The sequence below is a fragment of the Ursus arctos genome, unplaced genomic scaffold (assembly GCF_023065955.2).
Source record: "Ursus arctos isolate Adak ecotype North America unplaced genomic scaffold, UrsArc2.0 scaffold_9, whole genome shotgun sequence".
Classification (NCBI taxonomy): Eukaryota; Metazoa; Chordata; class Mammalia; order Carnivora; family Ursidae; genus Ursus; species Ursus arctos.
Genome location: NW_026623111.1, coordinates 66,584,641 through 66,606,928, shown reverse-complemented (window position 1 = coordinate 66,606,928; position 22,288 = coordinate 66,584,641). Strand labels below are relative to the sequence as shown.

The following is a 22,288-nucleotide window of genomic DNA, read 5'->3' as shown; positions in this document are numbered from 1 at the left end:
GGATAAGCAGAATGTGGCATATCGATACAATGGAATGTTATTTGGCCATATAAAGAAATTAAGTTCTGACACATGCTAGACATGGATGAACCTTGAAAACCTGAAGTTAAGGGAAGGAAGCCAAAATTCAGAAAGTGAGAATACCAACACACGCATCTGGCATTGCATCCTTGTGAAAGTGGTCAAAACATTTTGTAAAGTATAATTTATATAGTTTACAATTGATAAATAGGCAGTGAATGAATGAACATATGGTAATAGTGCTAGAAAAATGGGGAGCAGCTGGATCTAGGCGAGATAAAGGTAAAGAAGAAAGGACAGGAAGACTGAGTGCCCAAAAGAAACTTCAGAGAAAATAACTAGAAAAGGCTGTGAAATACTTCGTATATCAGGGGAAGAAAAAGTCACCTTTTAAAATACATTACACTAAGCACTAAAAATGTAAATGTTCAAATCACATTTTCATCTATTCATTTTTTCCCCTAAATTTTCCTCTCCACTAATTGAGATAGTGGAAATATGAGATAATCCATATACGGGCTAATGAGATAATCCATATACGGGCTACCTAGTTTCATATATTGAATTCCATCACAAATACAAAAGGCTTCAGTCAATATGATTAAATGTTAAAAGCAGAACTCAAGGGATTCAACTCCAGTAATTCACTCTCAAGCTGGGGTTGAGGAATAAGTGCTGTACCTGAGATAAGAAAACTGGGGCTGCTTCTCTCTGGGGTGGTCCAGTTCTCAAAGAAAATCCTTCAAGTCTCCTTTGCTGTCATCATCATCATTTTGATAAGCTTTGAAGGAGCCCCAAAAGTAATTTCAACAAAAAGAAAAGACATACTACAAAGGTGAGCATTGTTTTTTGAGAATCTTTCCAGGTGAGTTCAGTGCTTTGACAGCATAGGTCACAAGCAAAAACAAGTTATCTTCTGCTCTGAGTTAGCATTACTTACATGGGCTGATCATCTATTATTTTCTTCATTCTTCAAGTAATAAGGCATATATTATAGATCCTGACTTCTAAACTGCCATGTCAGGATATCCTGATAGCCAAAGATGATAAAAATGATCATGGTGATGATGATACTAACTACAATACTTAATATTTACTGAGAGCTTAATACACAGTCAGGTACTGTAAGTATTCCAGAAAAAAAGAGTATTCTAGAAACATCTCATTTCAGGTATGCTAACAACTACTCTGTGAGATAGGTATTATTACTTATATTTAGCTGATTAATAACTTAAGTAAGTAAAAAGAACTTTCCAAGGCTTATAGCTAGTGATGGAGTCTTATTTGACCCCAGGCAGTCTGACTCGAGAACCTTGTATACAAAACAACTGGGTTCAGCTGCTTTCCAGGGAAATGCCCACACTGTACAAAGTCAATTCTAGAGAAAATTATGAAGATGAAATCTCATAACTGTGATCCCACGGGCTACCATGTCCCAACCATCAAGCTCTAATTTTTTTTGAAGATTTTATTTACTTCTTTATTTGGGAGAGAGTGAGAGGGAGGAGCAGAGGGAGAGGGACAAGCAGACTCCATGCTGAGCGTGGAGCCCACTGCAGGCTCAATTCCAAGATCCCGAGATCATGACCTGAGCCAAAATCAAGAGTCAGATGCTTAACCAACTGAGCCACCCAGGAACCCCATCAATCTCTCCTTTTGTCCAAGACATTATCTGCTGCTCTTCAGCCCAAGTGCCCCCTCCAGCAGCAACAGATTTTCTCAATCCTTCTGTCTATAGTCAAAGTGACCTGAGGGGCATGCCCACGATTCATGCTTAGGTAATAATATATGATAGAAGGTCAAGTGTTTACCTCTAGCATAGTTGCTTTTCCATCATTTTTCCAGAGATTATGTCATAATACAAAGTAGCCAATTATAGGAACCCCAGACAGAGTTGCAGAACTGTCAAAGGAAGACTTTTTGGTTAGGTGGGCATTTTGGGATCCTTCACAATGAGCTACACGTAGAATAGCCTATGTTTACTGTTTAGCTCTACATTCAATAAACCATGGAAAACAGGCACATAAAAGCAGGGGAAATAGAAGGTCTCAGGATAATATCTACAGTCCTTAACACAACTTACTTGTCTGTGTGCACCTCTCCAAATTCATCTCTCGTCACTTCTTGTCTTCTTTTCTTACTTGACCGTTATCTATTTCCCAGCCATCTACCAAAGAGTCATGGCCCACACCTTTTGTTCTGCCATATACACCACCCCGATAGCTTGTAATAAAGCTGTATCATCTTTCAATTCTCAGTTCAACATATATTCTTTCGAAAAACTCTCCCTGAATCTTGAAGTGGTAATAGGTGTCCCTCCTAAGGCCTCCAACGGTAAATAGTTATTATATCATATGGTAACAGCAGTAATCTGTAACACCCACTGGAATTTAACACTGGATTCATGATGCTTAGTATTATTATATCACCTATGGCAGGGACTGCTAACTCTTTTAATACCCATGTTCCCTCTGCTCCCAGAATAAAGCTGAGCTACGTGGCCAGTACCCTTTGCAGTTGGGTTTGGTCATGTGACTCAGTTCTAGGTAATAAAATGTGAACGGAAGTGGTAAGAGCCACTACCACACCTGGTCCATCCAAACCTTCTATGCAGTACTCCTTTTTATATCCACATTCTATTTGAGGAGGAAGGGAATGGACCCCATGGTGAATTAAGAAGCCAAAAGTTAAAATTACAAAATTTCTGGCAGCCTGGATTTCTAACCATTTGTTTAGGACAGACCAAGAAGATCCCCCTCATTTACCTGGAATCTCCTTGGACTTTCACCTGAGAAAGAAATAAGCTGCATCTTTTTAAATTCTTTTTTGGGGGGAGGAGGAGGAGTCTATTTGTTATAGAATTGCTTATATCACCTTTATATTTCCTAGAAACTAGCATAACAACTACAGGCACATAAGAAATTTATAAGTATGTGTTGAATTGTTTTAAAAATAGAATGAATAACATAAATATCTTAAATTCTCCTTTTGTCTTGCTAAAAACAGCAGACCTGTATTTAATGCGTACTATGTGCCACTGCTTTCTAAGATCATTTACATAAATCAGTTAATTCAATCCTCTTCACAATGTTATGAGATAGGTACTACTATTATCTCATTGCACAGATTAGTAAATTGAAGCTTAAATCAGCTTACTCACTACTCAGTGTATCATAATTAGTATCTGGCTGAGTCAAGATTCAATCCAAACAATCTGACTCAAAGTCTATATTTTGAACCACTCTGAAATGGCTGCATAGAAATACGCAACTTAAAAAAAGTCTTCAACTAAAAGCAGAATAAAATAATATTTTACATTAATAACACCATCTCTTGATATAATAATCATTTCTAGGAATGAGCTAAGATTTCCCAAACAATTTATGATGATACAACACCGTCTTACATGTCTTTTTAAATACCAAGAGATTTAATTGCTACACAGAAAGTCAATTTTAGATTTAAGGATGAAATCCAAGTTTCAAGGTTCCTAGTATTACCTTAAACACTTAATTGGGGTTTTGTCTTCTTCTTGATCATATATGTTAACAAACAGCAAGTGCCTTAGAGATTTCTTGATTTCATTAACTCATAAGTTTCATTAAATGTATTAAATTAGAGCTTACTCTTAAATCAGTAATCAATTCTTGCACATTTAGAGGTTAACCCTCAGTTTATAATTCACTCAAAATCACTTTATTCTCTAAGTTAAGAAAATTCAGTGCTATCTAGTATAGTGCCATCTTCATCATGTCCACAAAAAAACCCTTTCCACATAATCAGATCAATGTCTGTTCTAGACAATCTAGACTAGATTAATTGGGTTGGTGTCTGTTTGTATTTTAGTCATTTTATCAGGAGTCTCAGGCTGGCTTCTAAAAATCACTGCTTGGGACGCCTGGGTGGCTCAGCTGATTCTGTCTGCCTTTGACTCAGATCATGATCTCGGGGTCCTGGAATCGAGCCCCACATTGGGTTTCCTGCTCAGCGGGGAGTCTGCTTTTCCCTCTACCCCCTGCTTGTGCTCTCTCTCTTTTTCTCTCTCAAATAAATAAATAAAATCTTTAAAAAAATAAAAGCAGTTGTGCCATTTAAATAATAAAATAAAATAAAAACAAAAGTAAAATTTAAAAAATTAAAATTGCTGTTTTCCAAATTCTAGTACCCACTAGAGTGAGTGTCAAACACACTCACAAGTATCACCAAACTTGAGCCTTAGCTATTATTTAGGTGATAATATACTTTATGATAGAAGTAAAACACATGGTTTCAAAAAAAGCACTAGAACTCATCACTGGATTCATTTGCAAGCTCTACACAACAGCATTATATTTAGAATAACTATAATGATCGTACTTTATCTCTGACTCAGCTGTTTCCCTCATGTTACAATATCTATAATTAAGGCCACAGTCATTTGTCATGATCATTAGTGAAAGATGGCCAAACAGATATGGTCACCAAACTTGGTGTAAATCTGTTTTAAAACCATTTTAAATAGCTATTCAAAGGTGCTAGGAGTGTTCAGGGTTGGTGGGAGAACTTTTCTTTTTCACAGATTCTTCACACAGTATAATTATAATTTTTTTCCCTATACAAGTGGGACTTAATTTCAAAGATAAAAAAAGAAAAAATAGGGGCGCCTGGGTGGCACAGCGGTTAAGCGTCTGCCTTCGGCTCAGGGCGTGATCCTGGCGTTATAGGATCGAGCCCTACATCAGGCTCTTCTGCTATGAGCCTGCTTCTTCCTCTCCCACTCCCCCTGCTTGTGTTCCCTCTCTCGCTGGCTGTCTCTATCTCTGTCGAATAAATAAATAAAATCTTTAAAAAAAAAAAAAAAAAAAAAGAAAAAATATTACCTAAAAACTGGAAAAATTTGGTACTTATAAAATGCTTATAATAATTATGGGTGTATTAATTCACTTTTTTATTTTTTTTAATTTTTTTTTAAATTTTTTTATTTTTATTTATTTATTTTTTTAAGATTTTATTTATTTAACAGAGAGAGAGAGACAGCCAGCGAGAGAGGGAACACAAGCAGGGGGAGTGGGAGAGGAAGAAGCAGGCTCCCAGGAGAGGAGCCTGACGTGGGGCTCGATCCCACGACTCCGGGATCACGCCCTGAGCCGAAGGCAGACGCCCAACGACTGCGCCATCCAGGTGCCCCTAATTCATTTTTTTAAATTGGCTACATACAACATTTTTCTGTGCTTTATTGTTGTTGTTTTTGTTGTCGTTATTTGGAAACACCAAAAGCAACTTTATTTTTTAGGAATAACATTTTTTTTTCAAATAATCTCTATACCCAATATAGGACCCAATGTGCGACCTCGAGATCAAGAGTTGCAAGCTCCATCAACAGAGCCAGCCCGGCACATCTCAACTTCATTTTTTAAATCTCTTCTGAATAAAATCTATATCTGTATAAGTGCAGATACTGTAAAAATGATTTGAGGAGAAAGTTTTGGCCTAAATGAACTAAAGTTTCTCCCATTTTAAAAATTACAAGATACAAAGAAGTTTAGTTTGATTGATTTTAAATGTAAAATAATTCTATTTTGAGGTATACCTCTAATGTATCGCCCGAGGAACCCTGATTAGGGGGTGGAAAGTCTTGTTTACAAATCAGATACTGTCTCCAGAGAGAAGAAAACTTACAGGGTATTTTGCCTTTTGCTCAAAAAGAAAATACAAGAAAAGTTACAGTGAGACTTTCTAAGTTTTCAAACTTCTAAGCTTTCAAGCAAATTTCAAACTGTGCAGGTGCAGAATATCTAGAAGGCAAGGTGCAGTGTGAATAAGAACATAAGACACCAATAGTAGGTTCAAATAATTAAGTGTATAATGCACTAAATATTAAGTTCTAGTAGAGATGAAAGTTGATGGTACAGGGGCGCCTGGGTGGCACAGCGGTTAAGTGCCTGCCTTCGGCTCAGGGCATGATCCCAGCGTTCTGGGATTGAGCCCCACATCAGGCTCCTCTGCTGGGAGCCTGCTCTTCCTCTCCCACTCCCCCTGCTTGTGTTCCCTCTCTCGCTGGCTGTCTCTATCTCTGTCAAATAAATAAATAAAATCTTTAAAAAAAAAAAAAAAAAGAAAGTTGATGGTACAGATAAAAGAAAAACCTAATTGAAACAATTATATTCATTAACAGAGGTTTGCAACGTATTAGGTATTTCAGACTGAACTGTGTCCCCCCAAAATTAACATATTGAAGCCCTCCCCTTCCCCCCCCATGTAACTATACTTGAAGATAATTAAAGTTAAATGAGTTTGTAAGGGTAGGGCCCTAACCCAGTAGGTCTCTTGTCCTTATAAGAGGAGAAGAGATATCAGAGCTCTCTTATGCTCCTGTACACAAGGCAATAGACATGGGAGGACACAGAGGGAAAGCAGAAGCCTGCAAGCTAGGAAGAGAGGCTTCACTAGAGACCAAACTTGATCTTGGTCTTCCAGCCTCCAGAGCTATGAGAAAACATGTTTTTGTTCTTTAAGCCACCCTTTTGTTATGGCAAACTAATACATGTTTTAACATGGCTGCCATTATTCCTTTCTAACAGATTAATGCGGTTTTGCAACTTGGGTAGATAGGTGTTCTAGAAATAGCTTCCCATCCCATACCAGAGAATAGGTCTCTTTGTACAACCAATGCATCCCTTGATGTTGTGGCCGCATCTATCACTTGAACCCCATTTCTTGTCATTTCGCTACTCGCACAAAATGGAGTTACCTATTGATGTCTATTTTACAACTCTAATGTCTTTCCTCTGCTCTGAATTCTTTTCTCAGTTTAACTACCTGGAAAACTCCCACCAACCAGGTAAGGTTCACCTGTTGCTTTGTGACGCCTTCCTCAACCCTTCTACACAGAATCATCACTCACTGCTGGGCATTAATCGTATCCGTGTTTTTAGAGCATCCAGTGCTTACGTGATTGTCTGTCCCAATTATCATTTCACTTACCTGTTTCCCCCTCCAGATGTGTGGTTTTTAATAACAAGGATAATATAGAGTTTGTCTCTCTTTATTGAGTTGAGGAGAAGCTCAGTAAAAGTTTTACTAAAATAAATTGAAAACCGTTTTCTAGGACAGGAGAAACACACATTTCAAGGGTGTTAATACTCTCCTTTTAGAAATGCCTTCCAAGAGAGAGAAAAACAAATCCAGATTAAGTTTATTGAACATTTTTAGCTGGTTAGGAATACTTAAAGGGTGAATTTTTCATTTCATTAGTGACATTCCCTCCAGTAATAATGAAACAACCCTCATCAAAATATATGAAGGCTAAGGACATTCTTATGCTTGAAAGCACCAATATTGAAAATAAATAACCAAGAAGTAGTTCTGATTGAAAGCAAATCTAAAGAAAAGTTAAGGATTCGTGAGCAGGCAAAAAGCAAAGCTGAGGGAACACTGGATCAAGAGCAAGGAAATCTGGTTTTCAGTTCCTCATCTGCCAGGCATTAACAATATCCCACAGCCAATACACACACATATATATATATATATATACACTTGCACGTGTGTACTCGTGTGCATGTGCGCACACACAGACACACACACAATTCATCTGTAGAAGGAGGGGATTTATAACAACTAAAATTTTTCTAGTTTTAACATTTTTCAAGATGTTCAATGTTCTTCACTGAGATGATTCTTTAAAAAAATTTACTTAATATGATTTAAACTTTGTTGTCATGAAGTAATTATGATTTAACATACTAAACTATGATTTTTGAGTTATGACTTTGATATATGAGGTTGAGAATTAGTCAATACTACTCACAGCACCTGGTACTGGCCCTGCCCTTCTTGGCTATAGATACCTTTCATTAATTCACTCACTAACTCATTCAAAAATATGCTTCAGAACTTAAAATGTGCCAGGCATCCACCTTCACTTAAAGAAACTACTTTTTTTTTTTTTAAAGTAGGCTCACACAACACAGGGCTTGAACTCACGACCCTGAGATCAAGACCAGAGCTGAGATCAAGAGTTGGATGCTCGCCTGACTGAGCCACCCAGACACCCCAGAAACTACTTTTAAGTAAGGAATTGCCCATTCACAGGCAAATATATAGTCCTTAAAATTACTAAGTGCCCTCTAATACAGAAATTGTCAGTTTTTAATCTGATTCTTTGTGCATGTATTGAACATTAGTGTAAAAGATTAAAATTTAAAAATACAATGTCAAAATTCCTGGTGCTTGAACAGCTGTGAAAGATGATATAAAAAATAATAAATCAAAGTTATTTACCCCCATTTTGGGGGGAGGGAGGGAGAGAGAGAATCTTAAGCAGATTCCACACCCAGCATGGAGCCTGACATGGGGCTCAATCTCACAACCCTGAGATCATGACCTGAGCATAAATCAAGAGTCTGATGCTTAACCAACTGGGCCACCCAGGCACCCCTACCTTAAATTTTGACTGCTTTATTAACAAATGATATCTGGGGGCACCTGGGTGGCTCAGTCATTAAGTGTCTGCCTTTGGCTCAGGGTGTGATCCCAGGTTCCTGGGATCAAGCCCTGCATCGGGTCCCCTGCTCCGCTGGGAGCCTGCTTCTTCCTCTCCCACTCCCCCTGCTTGTGTTCCCTCTCTCCCTGGATGTCTCTCTCTCTGTCAAATAAATAAATAAAATCTTTAAAAAAACAAACAAACAAAAAAACCCAAATGATATTTGGAAAGAAAAACTAAGAAACTTTTTTGGGGGAAATAACATTAGCCTATCTTTGTTTGGCATAAGAATTAGTACTTTCTCATCAATATAACTCTATTTTGTTAATTTTAGTTATTATATGTTTTAAACACTGGTAATATAATGATATCAAAACACAACCTACCTTAGAAATATTATGAATTAAAGTGATTTTTATTTTGAGATGATTTCCATTTGAATTACTCAAAATTTTTTTGCATTTTCTTATTTATATTTCCGATTTGTTAGCAAAATAAGTACATTACACTGAAGACCACCTATAATTATGCAGACCTCCTGAGAAACAACACAGAGAAATTACATAGCATAGCCCAGGCTAAATAGAAAAATCCTCTTTGAGCAGCTGAGGGCAGAGTTCCTCAAACTGGGGTTCCTGTGCATCTTCTCTGACATCTGTATTAATTCTCAGATTTTAGAAACCTTGAGCTTGGGCCTAATCCAGTCTATCTCACGTTCATTACTAGAAGATACGCTAAGCTCACCAAAGAGTCAGAACGTTTGTGTGATTTTCCTTCACATCTTCAGCCACTCAGCTCTTGAATCCTCTGCTCTCCTTATCACCCATTTAGCTCCTTGGATCCTAACTAATCATTGAAATTGTACCCATTGTGGCCAAACTATACCAGAATAAGACTTCCTAGGATAAAACATTGGATCTTACTCATACTTCCATTTTATTGCATGTATCTCTCCATAACAAAGCCCCCATATTGGGTCCTCCCTATTCTGTTTTCTCACATTAACCTGATCCCTTTCTGAGTTTGATAAAAACGATTTTATAGTCAAGATATGCCATAATGAAATCTATAGTGTAAAACAAGGTACAATGAGAAAAGAACCTTAGAGTATAGGATAAGAGACAAAAGACTCTGCTGCTTTGCCTCTAAGACTGATACAATCTTGGTCACATTGCTTCATATCACTAAGCCACAATTTCTTCATCTGTAATGTTAACCCCTACATTCCCCACTGGTTTGCTACGAATGCAAGAACTGGTATGGAAATGCTCCATAACTGTCATGATATATTTATTAATTCTTATGGGATATCCTTATTAATTTATTTATGAGGTCTTTGGCTAAGGATGTATGAGGTCAGACTTGCCTGGAGGCAAATCACGACACCACTGTCTAATTTGGAGTAATGCATATTATTCCTAAACCTTGGTTTCTTCGTGCATAAATGGGGATAATCCTACCTCATACGATTATTTTAAGCATTTCATAAGATAATATATGTAAGTTCGTGGTCTAATGCCTGGCCTTGGTAAATAAACGCTTAAAAAATAGTAGCAATTTCAAAAAATATCTATAGGATGTGTGTTTGTTCTTATTTTTTATAATTCAACTAGACAAATGAGAACTTTGTGAAATTGTGAGGTCTAAAAACATAAAGTACTAAAGCAGAGCCCTGATCTAAACTCCTCATTAAGTTCTTGAACTTTAACACAAGGGAAATAGCCTCAAAAACATACTGGTGGGTATGTTTATGTCCTTTGATCTATAATGTTTCTCCTTTCATTTATATATCCTATAGCTATAGATGAAGGGAAAACACACAGCGGATACTTCAGATGGCATCTCCCCCCATCGGCTGATGATCACAGCTAGGAAAGCTTGTTGTAGCTACAGGAAGAGCTAGAAATTTCTTCCTCTCTCTCATTGCAGCCTAGAGATTTGTGGCTGAGAAAATGATAAGTAAATAAGCAAATACAAGACGGCTAAGGAACCACAAAAGCTACAACAACAATTCCCATAAGAGTATATTATGTATGTTGATTGGATGTATCAAAGTTGTTCCATTTAGCACCATATCCATATTTTATGTGAGTTAAGGCGGAAGGAAACCCCCAGGAATTGATGCTGAAGGGGTCTCAAAAATTACTGAAAGTTGTGTTTATAGTTTTCCTTCAAATCTGTGCTTGTAACAGACTTCTGAGAAAAGGAAAGATGTTTTGGCTACAATATATACCTTCTAGCAGATGTCCATTAAAATTTCTCATAAAGTAAGTATGCCCGAGGGACTCAGACATTCTGTTCCAGCTCAGTAAAAGTCAAAATTAATATCAGACAAGTATGATTTGCCTCTTGGCCTCAATTAGCAAGTCCATCATCTTGAACCAAAGTAAACAATGAGAAAAAGTGTGAAAGACACCAATGAACTAAAGAGACCAGGGAAATTGGGTTGACCTCAGACTCCATCAGTTTCTAGCAAACCCCTCTACCTCTTGGCTTGCTTATGACCACAGAGCTTTTTATTTTCTCTTACTTACCAAGGGCTTCGTTTCATCTTCATCTTTGAAATAATAGAGCTGATCTCCCTTGAGCACAAACCAGCGAGTGTGCCAAGTCTTGACAAAGCCTCCTTGCTTCCTCAGCCACCCACACTTCATGGCATTGTTCCGTCCTTGGCCTTGTTGGGGGTTCTCGGTGGAGTCATTGTTCTCCTCCATTATCAAGCTGAGGAACTTCCCTATTTAACAAATAAGAAGAAAAAAAGAAAGAATAAGGTACTCACACATATTCAATTCCCTCCTAAATCACTTCTGTCCTTAAAAAAAAAAACAGAAAGAGTGAAAAATGTGTATCAACATACTTGCCAAATTTCTAGAGGCAAACCACAGACCTGAAAACAAAATGCCTGGAAAAAGCTTAGGGAAGGTTTGCTGTGTCTTCCTTTGATGAGCTAGTCAGCTGGGTGATAACTGTCCTTTCTTCCTAAGTAGAACTAAAAAATGAGAAAGTTCTAAAGGTAATGTGGTAAGAAGCAATTTTTGAAAATAAACTAAAACCACCAACAAAAACATAATTCTCGTGATAATGGGCCTCTGTGTCTAGTGTATACTGATTGGGTCCTGCATGTGCAGGCCTGTGATTATCTGAGCAAACACTAGCCTGACACATGTTAAAGTTTAAAGGGACTATTTTTAAAATCTCAATGGAAGACATTTGTTTTACATATGTGAAAATTTCACAAAATGTATCTGCTCCCCATTCGCCCAAAGTATCCCCTTGAGAGTTTCTTTGGCTTGTCGGGAATTAGTGCAGCTGAAGAAGTCTAGGAAAAAAAAAACAAAAACCAAAAAAACAAAGACAAAAACAAAAAAACCTGCTGGGCCAGTTGAGTTTCCTTCAACTCCAGGAGTGAGTGGTGCACTCCAGCTGCACGAGGAAGAACACTTCAAGGTTATGCGTGTAGGAGCGTAAGGTCACACACGCTAAACATAGCAAGAAAATGAGTTTATCATGGAGAAAATATTAATTGACAGCTGAGAAGGAAACTGCCACAGTAACAACGGAGGAGGTGGCTTTCCCGGAAAGCCAGGGACCATGGTTGAGAATAAAAGACATCTTCCTGTCCCAAAGGCTTCCTGCAAATGCTTGCTAATGTTTATTTCTAAGCACTTTTTCAGGAAGCAAAAAGTTCAGTCTTTACTCTGTGTCTTTGAGAAGGATATAAGAACATATTAATTCATGAAACAGAATATTCCTGTTTGGCATATTCATGCACAGAAATCTTTTTTTTTTCTGCTTGTTTTCAGAAAACAAGCTGTCCCCGTCTAGTCTTTATTTTCACCACTAATTTTTCACATTATGTACACAATCCTACTTAGAAATTCCATGAAGTTTCCATTGTCAGCCTTCAGTCATTTACGTTTCTTCCTTAAAGGTACACGGTCAAACCCTCCACAGTGGGCTTCTAGATTCTTTGAACTTAGTCCTGCCATTCCAGTTGCAGGGATGAAGCGGAACTCTCGTTCTAATTCTTCTTATTTGGATCATTTCCACCATCTTAGTAGTTTTGCCTCTTCTACGGGCATGCATCGCAATCTGTCTCCACCCCTGCTTTCAAGCTTCAAGTAGGTCACTTGACTACCATCTGTCCCATTCAGTATCCACTTTTCCCTTTCTTGTACTGAAATATGGGCATTCCCATGAGAGTAGGTACTGAGCACAGGGAACATTCTCCCTTCGTGTGTGTGCACGGATGTGTGCAGACTGGATTATGCCTGATGCTTTCAGTTTATGCCCTTAGGGCAGGAATTTTCAACTTTTTTCTTTCACAGTACTTGACCTAGTATAAAGAGCCAAGTAAACCTCATTCTAAATGAACAATAAATGCTGTAACGTAATTGAGATAATAAGTATGCTTGTTTAGAACACTCTAAATCATCTTTGTTGGCTTCCTGGTATTTAAATTGTTCAAATCTATACCACTTGCTATTTCATCATCTTTGACCAAATATCTTAACCTATAAAGTTGAATAAGACCTTAAAACAAACATTCCAACATATGCACACACAGGCAGACCTACACGAAAATCTCTAATTCATTGTACAACAACAAATTCCTTCTCTTGGGCTCCCTTCCTCCCTTCCTCTCATATTCATGTTTTATATTAAATTTGAAAAATCCCCTCTAAAATGCTTCAAGGTAATGGGTAACCTACCCAGTAAGTGCCTAGTTTTGCCTTTGTCTACCATTAATGTCCTAGTAAAAAACGTGTGCACATTAGAACATGAATCATGATTCTCCTTGCCTACGTCTTCTGTAAGTACAGTGACATCAGCAACAGCATTGCCCACTGAACCCTTGGCTTTAATGTCTATATTTTCATGATTCCAGAATACATTAGAAAGCATTTTAATAGTACTAATTGTAACAATTCATTAAAACAGGAATGAAAACAGAGTGTATCATATCCCTAAGAGAAAATAATACCACGACTATTGCTGGATGAGTAAAATTAAGTTTTACTAAAGCAACCATGATTTTTATAGAGGAGTTTTTTCTTAAGATTTTATTTATATTTGAGAGAGCAAGAGAGAGAGCATGAGTGGGGAGGGAGGGGCAGAGGGAGAGGGAGAAGCAGACTTCCTGCTCAGCAGGGAGCCCATTGACCAGGGCCTCCATTGCAGGACCCCTCCCAGGACCCTGGGATCATGACCTGAGTCAAAGGCAGCCAGTTAACCCACTGAGCCACCCAGGTGTCCCAAGAGGAGTTTTGATATTTCTACAGAAATTAGATGGTTCAAATTCTACCCTTCATCTTTAAAATGAGGATGCTGAGTTGGATCATTTCTAACTATGGTCCCTGAGTCTACGGCCATACCACCCTGAATGTGCCCGATCTCATCTAACTATGGTTCCTGAGAGATTTCAGCACTCTGAAATCTACCACCTCTGTAATTCCATGAGGATAAAGACATCAGATATTATCAACACCTAGGGCAATGTCTGATAATATGGTGAAGCTTGATCAATGTTTGATGAATTCATAAATTTTGTAACAGGTTTGGTGCTAGATAGCTAAAAGTGAACATGATCACCCTCTGAAACCTGATTCTGACCCAAACCTGATCTTAGTAAGTGGTACCGTGATATATTTAATTAAGGGGGAGAAAAAAGAAAGAAAGAAGGTGAAAAGAAAGAAAAGTGATCATTTCTGATTCCTGACTCTTCCTCATCCTGAATATCAGAAGACTATATAACTCCCCCAAATATTTCAAGATCCATCCAATTGGCTCCATCTCCACCACCACCCTATGACCCAAGTCACCATCGTCTTTGACTAGAGGATTCTAACAGTCCTCTGACTGGTCTCATTGCTTCCATTTTTAACCACAAACACAAACATTTGCTCACACATATTTCATTCTCCACAAAACAGCCAAAGTGAGATTTGAAAAAATTAAATCAGATAATGATTCTCTACTTTTAAATTTTTAATTGGCTCCCATTTTACTTATTTTAAAAACTTGGGTGTTTACCCTGACCTGCAAGGCTCTGAATCATTTGGCACTTGTTTACTGATTCATCTAACCTCATGCCACTTCCTCGTCATTTCCCCCATTCCACTACACACACACACACACACACACACACACACACACACACACACACCTCTGATGCAAGCAACCACACCATCTCCCTTTCAGTTCTGGAAACACCCAACCCCCATTATGCCTTGAATCTTGATACTTGCTGATCTCCTCTTAGGCCACCCCACCTCCCGCCCTTTACATGCCTGACCCTTTCACATTCTTTAAGTCTCAGCGTAAAATCTCCCTGTTCCAAGGAACACCTACGAATCATCCAGTGATTCACTTCCCCTGTTGCTACTATTCTCCATCACCGAACTCTGACCTCTGTCTTCCTGAAACTTAACTAAATTGTTATTTCTTTAGCTGTTTACTGCCAATTATCCTTCCAAGAGACCATAAACTTCACAAGGTCAAGGACTTGCTTTTCCTCACTACAGTAATACCCAGTGCTTTTAAGAGTGCATATTTGGTATTCAGGAAACAATTGTTGAATCAATGAATAAGCTATGTGACAACTACAATAGAATTCCTACAAATAATATTTTGGACTTTCTAGATTGTATTCAATGCCTTAAAGAAAACTGTATACTTCAGAACCTGATTTTTTCCCCTTTAACATGGAAGACTTCAATTAGCATGAACATTGTACTTAAACACAGTGTCAAAATCATCAAACCTAAAGGAATCTGAAACTGCCTTTCACAAAGAAATAAAACATTCAAAATTTACACTTTTTAGCCTTGGCAGGAAATACATGTAATCAATTGTGGTTTAGCATGAAGAAAAATACAGTTTACTCAAATTCTCAGAGAATGATTTAACTGAATTTCCACTGGGAAAGTACTTTCCTCGTGGTCAGGACATGGCAGCTGGGTAGTACAGGAGATTACAAAATAGAACTATCAACTTAAGCATTTAGCAAATCAATATAACAATGACAACACAACAATAACATAAATAAACGGTTACTCTACACTAAAACAAAAACAGAACTGAGAAGCTGATTGGTGTCCTCATATCAATCTTAGGAAAAAGCCTTAGTGATGACCATTGTGCCATGCTGGGTCTTAGGAAGTTCCCATCATTTGATGGGCTGGTAGCTTTGAATTATTTTCCGGCGGTGGAAACTGGTTTGTGTATCTTTTTTGCAATCAGATGCAATCAGAGATGAAATTCATGCTCCTAGTAGAATTTTCTAAAAGTCAAACAGCCACACTCATAAGTATTTATATATGTGACTTCATTTCAACAGAGATAAATAAACAAGCACAGAAACAAAAACGGGTATAGAATGCCATATGCCATGAAGTTGCAATAGGTGTGAATTGACCTCCATGATTACATATGTTCAGCAAACATGAGAGAATGACAAAGGAGGGAGCTCGAGAGAAGAAGGGAGAGAGAACAACTTGGAGAGCATGACAATTCCACCACATGGCCTCCATGACATTCAGTGAATGCATGCTCCCGGGACAAGTGGGAGGCGCCTTCTTGCAGCCATGGTCAACTCCCTCGGCCTCTGGTGGGGTGAGTCTCTCACTGTGCAAATGTGACCCCAGAGTTTCAGAACAGACGTGATTTCACACCACACGGCCCCTGAACACCGACAGCTACTCCAGTTGTTCTGTCAAAGAACAGCGATTTGTTCTACTGCTAGGGGAGAAAACAAAAACAAAACCGGCAGATTTGGTAAAATGCTGCAACTTGTGAGAGATTTATGTGACTTTCAAGAGTAATTTTGTTCACAACAAATTGTCACCTTTGGGGTTGACGTTAGAACCTGATTCCTTTGCAAAATGAATGCGATTGCACTGTATACCATATATAACTACAGATAGTCAATATTTAGCAAATTCTAATCTTTCTTCTTTTTTCTTAAAGCTGTTTTGCAGCTGTTGCCAACTTGCTGGTTTGTCAAGCAATAGTGTATTTTTTGGGCTCTACGTCTAAATGCTAGCCTATAGCCTTTCTATAGGTAATAGTTCACACAACACAAATATACACACGGAACAAAATAGTATATGTGCATATATGAGTGCATGCATATGCACGTGCGTGTGTGTGTGTGTGTGTGTGTGTGTGTGTGTGTGTGTATGATGGGTGTGGATGTATATGCATTGTCGTGTACTCTCCCTAATGAAGAAAATTCTGAAAGGCAAAATATTTATTATTATTTTTTTCTCTCATTTTTAAAATATTAAGTTCTGGGGCACCTGGGTGGGTCAGTTGGTTAAGCATCTGCCTTAAGCTCAGGTCTTGATCCCAGGGTCCTGGGATTGAGCCCTGCATCGGGCTCCAGGGAGCTCGCTTCTCCCTGTCTGCCCCACTTGTGCTCTCTTGCTATCACTGTTGCTATCTCTGTCCCTCTGTCTCTCTCTCAAATAAATAAGATCTTTAAAAAATAAAATAAAATATTAAGTTCCATGGCACTAGAAGACATGAAGGTATATTCCTGCAAATCTGACATTCTTTGCCGAAGGAAAAAGAAATAAAAGAGCTTGGCCATAGGATGTTCACTGAACAACCTGATCATGGGCTATGTCATAGTTAGTCTATAAAGTTATAGGCTTGTTTTTATTATTTCCCAGAACATTTCTTCAACAACTGCAATTATTTACCTGATTTAGAACTTAAAACTCTTTTTAATATTCTAAATGTTCAAGTAATTTCAGACTTGACATTTCTCTCTGTCTTCCTCTGTCTCTGTCATTTTCTCTCCAGGAGAAGGCACAGGGCAAGGCCATATGATCACACAATGATAAAGGGGTCTTCCGCAAGCCAAGAAAAGAACCTTTCCAGAACCTGACCATGCTGGCCCCTTGATCTCGGACTTGCAGGCCCCAGAACTGTGAGAAAATAAATTTCTCTTGTTTAAGCCCCCCAGTCTATAATAGTCTGGCATGGCAGCCAGAGCAGATTAAGACAATGTATATTTACAAAAAAATATAGAAGAAAAACTTGAAGAATAAATCTTAGTAGCTTGTGGTAAGGTTAACTACTAACAAAAGAAAACCAGTGAGTGAAAAATCGTTCTGTCTCTGCCCTCACTCTGCAGCACACCACCTCTTCCCTTGAAGAATGAATCAAAGTGTGGTGCCTACAAGGGAATCAGCGCTCCAAGTCCGAGAATGCAGAGGGTCTAGTGTAGATCGTTTCAGCTCCGAGATAAATTCCAGGAGCCTTAATCTGTTTTTAGAAAGCAATTTCTTGAAGTACCTTGAAAGGGCCTTGAGTTTTCACAATGGGTTGTTCCCACTGCCTGGACTTCCTGGGTAACCTTTATTCATCCTTCAGCTCCACTACAAAGGCTTCCCTGCCTTCCACAATCTGGACATTTCCCTTCCATGAGTTCCCACATCACCGGGAATAACCTTTATTCCTCGTGGGCCATATGCTTACTACTTTTCAGTCTTTGACACTGTAACTCATTGTGGATTATGGGCTCCCTGAAAGCCCCCAGACTAATTGTGTATACTGAATACTCAAAGGTTTGTGAATAAATGAGGTTTGTTGAATAAATGAAGGAATGTATGAATGAATAAAAACATCAGTCTTTGGGGGCTACTAGAATTGGCCACAGAGGCCTCAAGACTCCCCAGAATACAGTGCAAAAATCCTAAAACATTTCATGGTACTAAACACCAGTACAAAGACTTCAATCCAAATTCTCCCACCTAATGCTAACTAACCCTTTAAGCTTTTAGTATTTTAACACTAAACCGAACTTCAGAAACTATTGAGCAAAAAAAAAAAACTTCCATTTGTCTCTGCGGATGTAACTCTTAATCATAATTTGAGTTAAAAATAAAGAAACATTTCTTCTTAAAACTCAAGAGTTTACGTGTGAAGAGAACCAAGGAACTGAATAAAGTGCAATGGTTATGGATATGAAATTTAAAACAGTCACCAAAAGAGCACACCTGGGGGAACTTGTAACAGTAATAATTTTATAAATGTGCACTTCTTTTCCTGAGGAAACACTAAATATCCTATTGCTTGATTCATTTGAAATTAAATTGTCCCAAACACCAGAGATAGACAATACTAGAAAAAGTATATATATATATGTGTGGGGATGGAACAGGAATGTCAATCTACATTTTGTATTTTAAGCTTCAATATCTCCATCATCATTTGGTGAGAAATCAAAATGATTTAATAGGTGAACCATTTTTTAAAAAGCCCTCTTAAGGGGGGTAATCAGAAGGGGGAATGAAGCATGAAAGACTATGGACTCTGAGAAACAAACTGGGGGCCTCAGAGGGGAGGGGAGTGGGGGAATGGGATAGACCGGTGATGGGTAGTAAGGAGGGCACGTATTGCATGGTGGACTGGGTGTTGTACGCAACTGATGAATCATCGAACTTTACATCAGAAACCAGGGATGTACTGTATGGTGACTAACATAATATAATAAAAAAACATTAAAATAAATAAAAACCCCAGTTTTAAAGCAATAAATAAATAAATAAATAAATAAATATTAAAAAAAAATAAAAAGCCCTCTTAAGTATTTGTTTTTGTTGTATGTTGAATGCCTCACACTCTGTAGAGAGCATCTGCTCACTCTTAAGGGGGTTTTAAATTCGACAGGGAGTAAAGTATTTTAATATGTACTTAGATGTGTTCCCCACTACCACATCACTATTTGAGGGATGAGTGAAAAAAAGAACCTTTGGAATTCCCAATGCTGATAACCCGAGTAGAAACAAAAACCAAATCAAAACGAATACTTCACCATCAACGGGAGTAAGAGAGAAATGACAGATATATGGCAACCATACAGATACTCTTCCAGCTTGCAGCAGACATTATTAATTCATCACAGTTCTCTTTCCTGCGGAACCTAAGATCACCCCCAGATGCCTTCTCAAAACAACACTGTAGACAGTTACAACCAATCAATCACATACGAAAAGGAGAGGAGACTCCTTGTTACCAATTCTATAAACAAACCAAGAAGTGAAGGTATCCCTCTAATATAAAAGAGAAATTCAGGTGCTTTATAAAAGAGAATGACGTTTGAAATGGGAAAAGAAGAGAAAGTAAACTTCTTCCCCCTTCCTTTTTTTAAATTGAGATATAATTGACATACCTTGATATTAGTTTTAGGTGTACAATGTAATGATTCAATATTTGTATACACTGCAAAATGATCACAGTAAATCCAGTTAACATCCATCACCATGCACAGTTACCAACTTTTTTTCTCATGATGAGAAATATCAGAATCCACTCTTCTAGCTATTTTCAAATATGTGATGCAGTATTATTAACTATAGTCACTTTAAGACAGCAACTACCATTGTATTATATAGCTGCAAAGAACAAAGAAAACAGATCTTAAGTAGGGAAAACACAGTTAGAGTTGGATGTTCCCATTTTATAGTAACCCAGTTTACAACTGGATCCTTAAAAATAAAATCAGAAAAAAAGGATCAGAAAGCTGATTTTATAAAATCTCAATTTTTAAGCTTTTGTGCATCCCTTCCCTCCGGCACTCAGTGCTCATTAGTAAAACTTTGTTTTGAAAAGCTGTCTCAAGGAACAAAGTGATTGTCCACACCTAAATCTGAAAAATAATGGCATTATCATACCCAAAGGATGGGGGAGCAATGGCAGCAATGAAGGAAGGCTTTTGTACATAGTGGAAGGAGCGGGGAGAGCCACGTCGAAGCAAGTGGAATGTTCAGCAAGACAAGTCAGTGTTGGGGGGGGGGGGCAGGGTACCTTCTCAGCTGGCTTCTCTCCACACCAGGGAAATAACCTCGGGGTTTATCATTTATAGAGCTCCTCCATCTCTGCCCCCTGATGATCACCTTTTTAAACTTAGATAAAAGCTTGTATGAAATACTATTTTTAATGTCAGATTCCTTTAAGAAGTCTAACCCAGGAAAATCAGATATGTTGTCAATTACATTATCATTTCAAGGCTCTCTAAGGGGTCAGCTTTTTACTCAACCTCACTTCAAAGAAAATACAAGTAGGTGACTTTGGCTGAGATAGTCATTTGTCTACAACGAAGTCTCAGGTTTTCTTCAAATGCAAGCCTTGAGGTACTTAATGATTTCCAATAAGGACCGCTCCTTCTTTGTCAATTAATCCTGTGTGGCGAACATCATCAGCCTTGCATTATAAACTCTGGAAAATTACTAGGTACTCTGAGTATATAAATCTTGTCCTAATCACTGAACCACAGTTGCTCTCCCAATGGTTTATTATACTGAGGTACTGACAATACAATTTTTTCATTAGAATTTGAAGAAAGTGGAAGGATGTCACAGCAAAAAAAAAAAAAAAAAAAAAAAAAAAATCTCTTATTCTACTTTATTCAGTATCATTCACATTATGATGGACTTTGATGTGTTAAACTTTGATCTTGGATGAGGTATCATTATGCTCATGTAATCTGAACACATTTAAGTTGTTCAAAATATCAAATTAATTTACACTCCAGTTTTAGATAAGTTGAATTGAAATCTAGCTTTACTGCCCCTGAATATATTTAATTAGCAGTTCGGTGAAAGATAACTAAATCCTAAACATAAAAAAAATTTTTTTTAAATAGGAAGCTTGGCAGGACATATGTTATTTGGAACTCCCCGAAGCCTATCTTTGCAGAACTGTCCTTCCTCATGTCTTGTTGTGTCAGTTTGTAGCACCATCCCACTGCCTTAGGGTAGGCCTGGATGTGATTATGCAGAGTTCCTGAGCTCTCCGCCAAACAGTGGCCAGCACAGGGAGTGGGCATGTGACAGAAGCAGTGCCAAGTGGAGTCCTTCCCCAGGATGGTTATAGAGACACTGGAAGGATTATGAAATTACCTTCTGTGTATTCCAAGTTGAGCCAATAAATATATATATGTTGAACATAATGGAAAGCCAGATTCCTCACTGTTGGAAGAGAAAGTTACAAATATGGAAATGGGAAGAAAAGAACGTATCCTGTGGTTTGAGATCAGAATTAGAGGTATCAGTATGGACTCACAGCTTTTATTTTATTTTTTAATAAAAATTGAATATATTTAAGGTGTACAATATGACAATTTAGGTATATATACATAGAAATGAGGGGTGCCTGGGTGGCTCAGTCAGTTAATCATCTGCCTTTGGCTCAGGTCATGATCCCAGAGTCCTGAGATCAAACCCTGCATTGGGCTCCCTGCTCAGGAGGGAGTTTGCTTCTCCCTCTGCCCTTCACCCCACTCATGCTCTCTCTCACTCTTGCTCTCTCTCAAATAAATAAATAAATAAAAATCTTTAAAAAGAAGAAAGAAATGTAACTACAGTCAAGCTAATTAACATATCATCTCAATAGTTAACCATTTTTTGTGTGACTGAAGCATCTAAAATCTACTCTCAGCAAATTTCTAGTATCAGATAAAGTATTATTAATTATAGTCATCACGCTATACATTAGAACTATAGACGTATTCATCCTATATACCTGCAACCCTGTACCCCTTGACCAACATCTCATGGTTTTAAATAGATAGATGAAGAGATATAGAAACAAATAGGGGCACCTCGGTGGCTCAGTCAGTTAAGCGTCTGCCTTCAGCTCGGATCATGATCGTGAGGTCCTGGGATCGAGCCCTGCATCAGACTCCCTGCTCAGTAGGGAGTCTGCTTCTCCCTCTCCCTCTGCTCCTCCTCCCAGCTTATGCTCTCTCTCTTGCTTTCTCTCTCTCTCTCTCGCCCTACTCTCTCTCTCAAATAA

General features: G+C 38.1%; 1 protein-coding gene across 2 annotated transcripts in view; it reads right to left on the bottom strand.

The window, feature by feature from the left end:
- The window catches only part of ARHGAP24 (Rho GTPase activating protein 24), a 484,560-nt gene that overhangs the window by 391,431 nt on the left and 70,841 nt on the right, over positions 1 to 22,288 (bottom strand). For both annotated transcript variants that reach the window (XM_044388111.3, XM_026509803.4), the window contains exon 2: positions 11,017 to 11,216. In XM_044388111.3, the coding sequence (XP_044244046.2) occupies positions 11,017 to 11,196 (180 nt within the window). In that variant the 5' untranslated portion in view covers positions 11,197 to 11,216. The remainder of the gene's footprint in view (positions 1 to 11,016; positions 11,217 to 22,288) is intronic.